At 36.0% G+C, this 12,692-nt stretch overlaps 1 protein-coding gene across 2 annotated transcripts in view; it reads left to right on the top strand.

Moving 5' to 3' along the window:
- The window catches only part of LOC136040116 (sodium- and chloride-dependent GABA transporter 1-like), a 101,089-nt gene that overhangs the window by 48,935 nt on the left and 39,462 nt on the right, over nucleotides 1-12,692 (top strand). For both annotated transcript variants that reach the window (XM_065724211.1, XM_065724212.1), the window contains exons 5-6: nucleotides 2,076-2,202; nucleotides 8,145-8,277. In XM_065724211.1, coding sequence (XP_065580283.1) covers nucleotides 2,076-2,202; nucleotides 8,145-8,277 — 260 coding nt within the window. The remainder of the gene's footprint in view (nucleotides 1-2,075; nucleotides 2,203-8,144; nucleotides 8,278-12,692) is intronic.

Below are 12,692 nucleotides of genomic sequence, written 5' to 3'. Positions count from 1 at the left end.
AACTGGTTTTTCTCTCAGAGGAAAAACCTGACACGGACCTTTCGCTGTTTTTTTCCAGGGATAAAGTGGAAGAGAAGTTATGACAGTTGGTTGGTTCTCCGGATGCAGGACGATGATAACAAAACAGTACTTTTTGTGGTACTTGCATGATATACCCCCGACCACCCAAGTTGTTCATTCACTGACGCCTTCTAAACCCGTTTTTTTCGGTTATTTCTTTCAGCTTAGCTTGAGAAAAGACAAAGAAAAGGGACATAATTGATGAAAAATATATAATTTGGGCTATATATTTGCACATTAGGGGGGGGGGGGTAAACTTTTGGACAATGTGAAGCTTGAATACTACATAATATGCAGAACAATTGTACCTAACACATTAGGCATGTAGACCAGCTATACTTTAGCTTCCCCTGCTAATGTGCAAATATATAGCCCAATTATGTTTCTAAAGTATTATAATTTAATCATTCTTAAGTATATTTCATTAAGATGGAGTGTCAGAGAAACGGGTTCTACTTTGATGAAGAATTTTAGTTCGGGGGTATATCATACAATTACTCTCTTTGGCAATTCAACTCGTGCCAAACAAAAAGCTGGACGTCCTTGAATAAGTAATAACAGGTCACAAAAAATTTTTAAGGGAAGTAGAAAGCTCAGGAGAGGAACTGAAAACTTCAGTTCTGACAGTTGGTGTTACAAATGCAATACCATGGGTTTAAAAAAAAGTGTTTTTTTTGTCATTCAACTTCTGTCAAACAATAAGCTGGACGTCTTCGAATAGGTGGAAAACAGGTTATAAGAGAAACTTAAAGGAAGTAGAAGGCTCAGGAGAGGCAGAGAAGAGTCAGCCTCTGAACAGATTAGGATGTAGTTGGAACATGTGCAGCTTTGTTTGCCTCACGTATCCCAGTACAACAATGCGTCGCCAGCAGTGAAAATAGCTGTAGATAGTAAACTTAAACTTTGCATATTTGAAATCAGCCTTAAAATAAAATATTTTGATTTACGTATTTAAATTCAAATTTTATACTTTGAGTATTCGTTACTATTGATAAGGGTCACTTAAAATTTATTGCAATAGATTGTTAGGGTGTTAAAGACCGTGTTGAAATTAAAAACTGACCTTTCTTATTTCGTTTTTTTTTTTGGGCAAACACTTTTACTTTCAATTTGTGGGATTCCACCCTGACCACCGGGATTAACTTCCGGGTGGTTTTTGTATTCGTTCGAGTGACAAGTCAAAGGTGGATTAAATAGAAGCTAAGGGAGATTTGGAAAATATGAGCTTTCTTAGGGGTGTACCAGGGAGTTTTATTCTGGGTACTTACTTGAAATGATGATTTGTATGCCTATAAAATAATACTTACGCACAGATAATAAGGGTTTTGGGTTAGAAAAGTTTCTTTGGGGGCTTACTACCATCTCTTATGAGTTTCCGTTGCGATTTTGCTTCCGCAGAATGAATCAGGATTTGTCAACATTCAACAGTATTTGCACAAATAATTTTTTTTTAATTATTTAAATTATATTTTTTAATTAAATAGTTATTTCCCTGAATATCCCCCCCCCCCCCGAAAAAAAACTGTGTTCTCCAAAATCTACGGAAAATTAAAGTAAACATAAACTACTGATTTGTATGTCTTAATCACATTCTTTCGTTTACAGCCGTTGAATTTGTATCCCGGGAAATCAGGAAACCTAAAAATTAGCAGCAGAAGAAGTATTGGTCTTATGATAGACGTTCATGCTATGTTAAAAATGACATAAAATTGCCATGCATTTTAATGGACGTCAGAGTCAATCCGAATGACTGAACTCCATAAAGGATAAAACAGAAATGAGGATGATGGAATAAGTATGATGACATATTTGATTTCAACGTAAAAGATTCTCTTGAAAATCCGTATTTTAGCTATTCAATAAAAACAAGCCAAATCTTGTTCATGTGTGGAACTAGTCACAACGGGCAGTTAACGATAAATGTGATTTCTGCATACACTCGTGCCTTGATTTTTTTTTTTATTATTATTTGAAATCCTTAAACGTTTTCAAACAGATGATTTTTTATCTTTTAGATAACTGGTGGAATACGGATGCCTGTTTTAAGGGCTCTTCTAACCAAACTGCGTTGAAGATCGTCCATAATACATCTATACCTTTTGGCCACAACCATACTAGAACACCAGTTGAGGAATATTGGGAGTAAGTAAAACAGAATTATTTTTTATATTAGAAAGATCCCCTATTAAATTTTTTTCAAAGAAATTGTCTAATTTGCTCATACTCTTAGAACCACATGAAGGAATATCAGTCATAGTTGAAATAAAGAAAAAAAGTTTTTTTTTAACTAAAGTAAGGAGCGACATAGAAACTTAAAACAAACAGAAATTATAACGTATGATACCGTCTGTCCCCTCCTCAGTGCCTCGCTCTTAGCGCTGAAGATTTTATTGTTTTAACAGTAGAGTTGTGACAAAGAGTAAAACTTTAGCGTAAAGAGCGAGGTGTTGAGAAGAGGAGAGTCCCTTTCATATACAGAATAGGTTTTGTTCGTTTTAAGCTTTAATACTACTCCTTACTTTCAGTTGAAAGAAAACTTGTTTTTTATTTAATTTCTGTAAGTTTTTCAGCTAATGGAGGTAGGTTCAAATTTGACTCACCCTGCGCAAAAAATTATAACGAATTTATTTTATTTATTTTATAAATTTATTTTGCATATTTATTCTGTATAGGAATCCTCTTCAATACCTTGCTCTTTACGCTAAAGATATTAGCAATTATAAAAAAGCTTCCTATTTCAATTAAACAGTCCCCGTATTTCGGCAGTCGCTTCTAAAAAATAGGAAATAGTCAAGCTTTAGCGTAAAGAGTAAGATATTGAGGAGGTGGCAATCCTTAATATATGGAATAATTTTTGTTTTGTTTTTCAAATAATTCCGGTAAATCTGCCTCACCCTCTATGAAATATACCCTCCCCCACAGGGAAAAATCCTCCGTAGAAATTTCATCCAACATAAAGTTATAACCCCTCTCCTTCAGATTCCCTCCAGACAGTTCCATCCTGGCTGAAAATCCCCGTCCCTGTAAAATTGCTTGCGGATGATTGAGTCCGAAAAATTCTTCTTAGCATTCTTTGATTTCAATAAGACTTTAATCTCTAGTCGGTTTCTTAATTGCTCCAGAAAAACCCCTTCCGTAGAAATTTTTTTCTCAGAAATCAAAACTTGGGGGAAATAACCCCTGCATAATCTCCCCGGGACATCTCCACATGATGACTTTGGCAAAGAGAATGTAAGACAACTAAAAAAAATTCGTGTTGTAATTCCGTTAGAACCCCCAGTGTAACATTTCCCCTGGAATACTCACCCCCAGAAATTTCCCTCCTCAAGGCAGATTCTCCCTATGGAAATCCACCTCAAGCATAGTCCCTCCACCCACCCTCCCAAAAAAATGTCTCTATACTTCCCAATAACAAAAACTATACTTGAGCAATAGGCAAATTCTATTACTTACAGGCCTCTCCCCGCGGACTGTGGGGGGGTCGTTTTACACCTAAAGACATAATCTTTCAACTATACTGAACAAAATGGCTAGTTCAAAATTTTGATCAGGTAACTTTGGGAAAAAATGAACTTAGGAGGGGACCCAGTTGCCCTCTAATCTTTTTGCTCACTTAAAAATGGCACAAGAACTTTTAATTTCTGTTCAGTGCTATCTCTATCAATCTCATAGGACCATTGTTTCAATCCAATCACGCCTGGAAAAAAAATAAACCAAATAAACACACATCCGTGATCTGTCTTCTAGCAAAAATAGCAAAATCCTACATTTTGCAGATAGGAGCTTGAAACTTCTAAAGTGGAGTTCTCTAGTACGCTGAATATGATTGCGTGATTTTCATTATGATTTCTTAAATTTTAGGGGGTGTTTTCTCCTATTTCAAAAATTAAGCTAATTTTCTCACGGTCGCAACTTTTGAAGGGTAATACTAAACTTGATGAATCTTTTATATGTGGAATCAGCATAATAAGCTGATTCTTCTAATATGTCTATTGATGTTGAAATTCCATTTTTTAGGGTTGCGGCTACATTTGAGCCGAGTCGCGTTCTAAACTTTTATTTGATATTTGCAATATAATAATTTTTTTGTCGTTTCATAAAAAAATAGGGAAAATAAAAAAATTGTCCCCTTCCTCCCCCAAGATTTTAATTTTTGACTTTCATGAATTATACCACTGAGAATAACCACCTTTAGTGTATTGGGGGTAAGCGAAATTGAATTGGCTGTCAGGCTACAGTTTTTCCTAATCAATTTTCACTTTTTATAAGTCATATAGCCAGTTATATTGGCTCCGAGAATCAAGAAGAGGGTGTGGTTATAAATAAAATTGGATTGACTGTTCTATTAGAACAGCCAACTATTAGCTGTTCGAACAGCTGTTGTTTAAAACAGCTGTTCTATTAGCGTTAGTGCAATTGGTTCTTGAAGGATAGTGCCGATAATGAAGAGGTGCTGAAGGGCTTCCCCCCCCCTTCTAACTCAGGACCTTCTTTGGGAGCCCTTTTAGCCATGTGCATGGGGATCAAAACAAAATAGTGAGCTGGCAGGTGTTTCTGCAGACATGCAGACTAAACGACCGAACCATCGTAAGGTTTTGGTGGTGAGCTGAAAAAACTTGGGGGTATGATTTGTTAATAGTAGTTGTCCGGTATTCGAGATAAAATTATACCGTCTGACCCCTTCGATTAATCTTAAACACTTGCTTGAGTCGTATCTATGGGATCGTTCCACGCTTTTGCTTGTTTATATATTTGTTAGTTTTCACCTGTTTTCGTTTTATAGTTGTGTTATTTTTTAGAGGTTCGCTCGTGAGTTGGGTTATAGTGGTGTTGTATATGTTTTATCTCTCGTATAATTGTGTTATTTGTCTTTCATTATCTTTTATATACTCAACGTTTCTTGTACTTTAGTGGGTTAAAAATAAATTATTACTATTATTATTAAGCAGAACCAGTAGCCGGCCAGGTCTCAGTACATTAAAGCAAGACTTGATCTGGGTAGCGTTGTAATCCATATTTTATTTTTTGGCTGGGATTGGACTTAGACCACATGGATCGGCGTAACTGCGTCACGATTGACGTAGTCATTTCATGGACGTTGATGAGCGACTTAACCTCCTTTCCAGCTAAGCCGTTATCCATGATAACGTATCAAAGGTAGGAGACTAACTTGACGACTTTGACAGTTTTCCACGACGTGATGAATGCTGGTGACTCGGGTACATTACCTGAGGGATCAATGATTACTACGATCTTCCGAAGATAAATTGAGGACTTTTTCTAGTTCGACTGAAGATCCACACATCAGGTAAATACCGCTTGCAAAGTTGCAAACACCTAAAACTCTATCAACATGATTTTGTCCGAACGGGAGACAATTCGCCACTCGGTCCAATTAAACATCATGTTGATACGTTGGGGAGTAGCAGAACAGCCTTATCTTAGCCTACACTAGCATTTCTTTTGAACAGTCGGCTTCGGAGATCATGGGGTTAAATGGAACTTTTTATACCGGTCTGGAGTACCACGAAGAGGGAACAGCATTAATCAGGAAGACCTGTTTGGTATAATATCAGCCGAAGAAACTCACAGCCGATCGAGTTGAAAGCTTCTTTGAGTTCAACACTAGCATTAGTGTTGCTACGGTATAACTCACGGTCTTTCTCAATGACCTGGCAAAAATTAACATTTTCTCAATTGTGCATGTGTTCGGCATACGACCAGTTTGCTGAACCTAGAGGTACTTAGGGATGAGCTAAGTAGTTCTATTAAGCAAAACCGTGAAAAATAGCTTGCAGGGTATGGACGAAATGTATTGAATGGTATTGAAGATTTTTGTAATCCAATCACAACTTTGGGACATATTAATTTGCTTGGTTTAAATTACTTACGACTAGGTTGAGTGCTAAATAGGTATGTGTCTTTGAAATTTTTTGTAGCCTTAACGCTGTAAGTTTTTCAAGAGATGATGAATATATAACTGGTAAAATATATTACTGTGCTTACTTTCTTCAGCCATCCCGTATCTTTACGCATTAAGTACAGTAATGAAAGGGAAAAAGTATATCTGTTGATTACAATTCCTTGCTTTGATTATCCTGTAATTGTGTGATCATTTTGTCATAAAGTTGGTCATCGTTTTTCTGTATCATAGATTTTCTATCATTACCAAGACTGTTGTAGGACAACGTGTCATCGGTTTTTTTCTGTCATCGGATAAAATATCCTTATTTCCTTTTTTTTTCATCGGATAAACTCTCACTGTTTTTCTTGTCATCGAATAAATTGTTAGTTTTTCTTGTCATCAGACAAATTGTCATCGTTTTTATTTACCATTGGGTAAGTGATCATTACTTTTTTATCATCGAAAAAATTGGGATCGTTTTTATTTGTCATGGAAAAAAATGCCATTGCTTTTTTTCTGGCATTGGAGAATATGTCATTCTTTTTATGCCATTGGAAAGGTAGCCATTAGTGAGGTTTAAAACATGTGTCTACCTCCCCCTCCCCTCTTGCGGGTTAGGCTAGCTTATAAAGCGCTGCCTCAAATATTACAGCCAGGCTTTAGTGCAAATGACAAAATCTGAAGCTGAGGATAAAGCTGTTCTTTAGAACTTAATATGCTAGTCTTTAGAATGACCTGACTTGCTTACAAGTGTTTTTTTAAGATTTGCAGGCCAAAATCCAAGGACTCAGAAAGAGAAAAAAAACATTTTGATCAATTATTTGACAAAACATGAATTTCATAGAAGAATTTAGCTGATTAAAAAGTATTCTTCAAGGGGTAAAAACGAAAAATAACTGATGCTATCTAAAAGTAATTAAAAATTGCGTCAAGTTTTCTTAGGTAGCACTAACTCTCCATGTTGTGCTTATTGTCGTGCTCCATGTTGTGCATGTTGTGCAGTAGTCGTACTGTATGAAATTATTGCCTCTTCTCGCCTTCAACACTCGCGGAAACATAAATGGTGCTGATTTAATGTGTGTAACATTTGTGTTATGGAGAATTGCCGCGAGAGTACCTTCTTCTGACAATATGGTTATATGTTATTAGGCCAAAGTGAGTAATTTAAATATTTCGGTAATACATGATAAAACGATGGTTAAATTAGTTTATGGTAAATTCTCTGGATATGTCTAGCAACAATGTTAGGTTTTATCTTTATTCAAGCAATTTTTAGCGTAGAAGGATCCATAGGATAAGAGAGTCTGTGTATGTCCTCTATGTGCAAATTGAAGAGCTAAATGAGGATTGCCTTTCTAATGTGTGAGCCAGTTGTTACAGAATCAAAAATTTAAACAATAATTCAACTGCAATAACCCAATGGGTGCATGTTGATTCATTATAAACGTTCTATATCCAAAAATTAATGAATAGGCCAGACAGACTGACTCTTCAAAAGTCTCGACTCTTCAAAAATTTACATCATGGTACAGAGAGCTCGGTCCAAGTCAACGGCTGGCGCAGCCCGTTCTTCTAAATCACGAAAGGAGTGCGTCAAGGATGTGCAGCGGCCTCATTGCTCTTCAATGCCATCATAGACCACGTTATGGCAAAGGCAACTTCACGTCTTTGGGATCAAGTTTGGAGATCGCATCATATCAGATGCTGATATTGCTGACGACCTTGCCATCCTAGCAGACTCTATGGGTCAGTTTATGGAAGCACGTCGGATCTTACGAGAAGAGGTCCCAAATGCGGGACTGCTGATAAAATGGGAACGAAAATTATAGCTATAGACCTAAATGCTCATGTTTTGTGCTGGTTTATCTATTGTATAGATAAAATTCAATCATTTTCAGTTGTTTAGACAAACTGCCTCCCTTCCAAAAGAATCACCTTCTCCCTCTCTCTATCTCTCTTTATCATGGAGATGAGCGTTATGATTTTCTAAGAGACTATACAATTTACATGCTAGATAAAATCTCATTGTCATAGTTTTCCTCCATCAGCTTAAGTATCATTTTCATGTTAAGCTTAATTTAATATGGAAACTTGGAACTAATGTTCACGTGTTTAGTTTACTATTAATCGATCTTTGCTTCCATATGGGCGTGGCTGAAGTCATTCATTTCTTTTCTAGTTCAAGAGTACTGGGAATCACCTCTGGGATTGAAGATCTTGGTGGAATGCAATGGGAACTCGTGGGATGCCTATTTCTTGCGTGGGTGTTTGTGTACATCATCATCTGGAAAGGCCTTCATCAAAGTGGAAAGGTAATTATTTTTTATTAAAATACACATTATTATCACCATAATAAATTCTAGTACAATAAAGATATCAAAATTAATACACACGGTGTACTATCATAAAGGCTGTTGTAATTTATTAACTACAGTATAAATAACTGTGTCTTTTCTTTAATGTTGAAATCTAATCCACAGTAAGGTATGGTATGTGAAAAAATTGTTTCTATAAGTCAACTTTAAATTGTTGAGGGTAGGAAAAAAAGAGAAATTAAACCTCAAGCTTGCCAGAAAGATATTGCCTTTCAAATTCAGCCTTTTTTTCCAATATAGGACGAAGTCACCATCAAAACTATCAAAGTCTCTCCGAATTTAATTTAAAGGAATTCATATTTCACAATGGATTGAAGTTTTCGAAAAAAATGACAATATTTTATTAAAAAACTTATGAGAGCTGACCCTCGATAACCTGCCTCTCCCTCCCCAAATTAGGGGATATTACAAATGGACCGTCATGCCCCCCTCTCTCCTCCCCAAAAAAAGCAAAATAGCAATATCTTATTCAAACAGTTATGGGAGCTGTAGTATCTGTCAACTCTGATGTACACAGCCGAAATATGGCGTTCTCATAGACAGCAAAATTGCCAGGATCTGGCCTTTGAAGATTGATGGCTCCAAAGAACCCTGAATGTATAAGGAATAAATCTCGTGTCAGATGCTGAGATCCCCAAATTCACCAGCCCACCTCTTATTGCTAACATCAAGCACCAATGTTGATGGTAAAAGTTGGACCTTATCTAGAGAGTAGGGTAAGTGAAAATAAAAAATGGAGATTCGTCGTCTAAACTTGACATAAAGAATAATAACTAAGCATTAAAAAGAGTAGATAATCTACTCTGCTTTTAAGTGCCCAGGTTCCCCCTATTATTTTCTTCCTAAGTGGTTTAAGAACACGGAGGAGGGTTAACGGCGATTCCACAAATTCTGAAATCTACGTAACTGAAGTCATAGATGACGTTATTATTAAATACAGTTATAGATGGTGACATGTTTTCTTTTGTAACGACGGATCTTTTTTACCTTCTAAGCAGTTTTCCATTGATTTTATGAAATTTATGTCTGATGTATGAATCGAACTTGGGACCCATGATTTCCTAGGATAAAAGAAAGACACGTGAATCGATATTATCAATATATGATATAATCTTCTTAGAAATACATTCCAGGCAATCAATGTATTGTTTCTGAGACACTGGTCATCTGATGTTAAGCGTCAAAATGTCGTAACAAGTTATTGGCGCAATCGATTTCTCAATTGGGGATTTTGGTAAGTGTTATCAGTGACTGGTCTTCTGGCACCATTTTTGGCATCAATCTAATGAATTTGCATACCACAGTAATTTGAGATGTTTGCTGGACAGAAATATTCTTCTGATGGTTAATGAAGCTTGTTTCGATCTCTAAAAACTGTAATGACTACAATAAGCCAGGTTTCCATTTTATAATGTAATGGTCTTCAGCAATTAATTTTTTCACTACCGGGGCTTGTACATGAGTTTGGGTCCCAGAGTTCCCCCCCCCCAGAACCCTGTGCCTTCCACCGGGGCCTGAGTCCCTCTTCAGGGTCCCTTGTTTCCCCACAGACCCCCATGTACCCTTCCACGCCCCCAAATACCCCTCAAAGGTCTTGCCCCCCTCCCAATGCTTTTTGATTGATTTTTATGAATTCATCCAGATTTGAAGAGGAGGGCCTTAATTTCTACACCTTGCTCTTATGAGCAAAGCTTTTATGAATTCGTTGGGATTTCTACGTATTGGTCATAATTTTTTAAAGTTTGGCCATTATTTCTACAGTTTAGTCTTTATTTCTATGGTTCTGTATTGGTTCCGTATTGATTTTTATGGTTTGGTCTGGATTTCTAGGGTTGGCCCTGATTTTTATGAACTCATTTGGATTTCTATGCATTGTTTATGATTTCTACGAATTCCCCTGAATTTCTATGAATTGATTGTGATTTCTAGGGATTATTTGGGCTTCTATGGACCGTTTGTGTTTTCTACTCTCGTGTTTTAAAGTCTCTGGTTTCGTCTGGATTTTTAGGGTTGATCATGAATTTTATGAATTTGTGTGGATTTCTGTGTATTGCTTATGATCTCTACGAATTCTTCTAGATTTATATGTATTGGTTTTGATTGTTATGAATTAGTTTGGATTTCAAGATCCCTGAGTTTTGTGAATTTATCTGGATTTCTATGCATTGGTTATGATTTCTGTGAATTCCCCTGAATTTCTATGCATTGATTATTGTTTCTATGACTTTTTTTCTGTATTTCTATGGACCAGTCATTTATTTCTACAGTTTTGTCTTCATGTCTTTGGTTTGGTCTGGATTTTTATGGTTGACCCTGATTTTTATGATCTTGTGTAGAGATCTATGCATTGCTGAGGATTTCTATGAGTTCTTCCAGATTCGTGTCTATTGCTTATGATTTCTATCGGATTTTTCTGGATTTCTGTGGACTGGTCTTTATTTCTACAGTTTTGTTTTGATGTCTCTGGTTTGATCTGGGTTTCTAGGGTTGACCGATACTTTGTGAATTAGTGAGGATTTCTAAGCAATTCTTATGATCAAGGGCACCGGCAGAAAATTTCCAGGGAGATGCAGATGCCAAAATAGCAGTGTTGGTTTTATAACAATTTACGTGGTCTACGGCACAAAACTGCGACTTTACCCTGAAGAGGACGAATTTTCAATCATTATAAAATGCTGAGAAGCTAATTGATTCATAAGCATCAGTAACTAAATATTCGGCTTCCCAGTTACAAAAGAAGTAATGCTACAGAGTTGTAATACTATATTAAACCAAGTTGATTTGCTTTATTTGCAATGAAATCAGACTAAGTTTGGTAATTTTTAATTGCATATCAGCTATGATATGTGGTCTACATAAATCAAGACCAAACAACAGAAATTCAGATCAAACTATAGAAATCATTGCCAATCTCTAGAAAATTATGACCAATACGCAAAAATTCATAAAAATTATTACCAATACATAGAAATCTGGAAGAATTCATTTGAATCATTAGCAATGCTCAGAAATCCACAAAACTCACAAAAATTGGGTCAACCCTAGAAATCCAGACAACACCAGAGACATTAAGACAAAAATCAAAAACATGACCGATCCTTGAAAATCCTAAAGAGTCCCAGGAAAGTCATAATCAATGCGTAGAAAAGCAGGGAAATTGATAGAAATCATAACAAATGCATAGAGAACTAGACGAATTCATAAAAATCAAGAATTCATAGAAATCACAAGCAATGATTGGAATCCCAAAATTTCATAAAAATCAGGGTCAACCCTAAAATTCCAGACCAAACTAACAGCATCAAAACAAAACTGTAGAAATTATTACCGGTCCATAGAAATCCAGAAAAATTCTACAGAAATAGGTAGGTAGGTAGGTAGGTTTTTATCTTTACCCACAACTTAATATTCCTATTAAATACCATTTACCGGTTTCCGCCCCCACCCCACCCCAAAAAAGTGCGAAACGAAACATCCAAAAACCTCCCGCCCTTCAAAATCTATTAGGAAAAAACAATGTTTTCGATTTATTTTTAAACCCGTATAAAGCGACAAACTCCCTGATGCTAGCTGGAAGACTACTCCAAATAGAAGGCCCCAGGCTAGGAACCACATATGATGATCTGACTGTTTTTCTTTTTTCATGGCTTAAAAGTTGTGAATTTCTAGTATCATAATTATGGTGCTCCCGATTAATGGAAAAATAATCATCAAATACTCAGAAATCATCAGAAATCAGAGTACTCAGGGCATCAGAAATCAATAACCGATGCATAGAAATTCGGGGGAATTAATGAAAAACAACCAATGCATAGAAATCCAGACCAAACTAGACACATCAACTCAAAGCTGTAGAAAACAAGACTAGTCCATAGAAATCCATGAAAATTCCATAGAAATCATTACCAATGCCTAAAAATCCATTTGAATTCACAAAAGGGTCAACCCTAATAATGCAGAAGAAACCAAAGACATTAAGACAAAACTATAGAAATCATTACCGGTCCATAGAATTCCAGAAAAGTCTCATAAAAATCATAAGCAATGCAGAAAAACTCAGGGGATTTCATAGAAATTATAACAATGCATAGAAATCCAGACATATTTATTAAAAATCAGGACTAACCTTAGAAACCAAGACCAAATCATAAAAATCAAGACCAAACTGTAGAAATCATGGCCAACCTGACTAATGTCCAAAAATCGCGATGAATTCATAAATATATAAAAATCCACACGAATTCAAACTGTAGAAATTTCGTCTTTTCCAGACGAAAGACCAAACTGTAGAAGTTAAGTTCCTACTCATAAAATCCGGACAATTTATCAAAAGTTAAGGGAAAATACTGGGG

Source organism: Artemia franciscana, chromosome 20, assembly GCF_032884065.1.
Source record: "Artemia franciscana chromosome 20, ASM3288406v1, whole genome shotgun sequence".
NCBI lineage: Eukaryota > Metazoa > Arthropoda > Branchiopoda > Anostraca > Artemiidae > Artemia > Artemia franciscana.
This window is presented reverse-complemented; position numbering and strand designations above follow the sequence as displayed.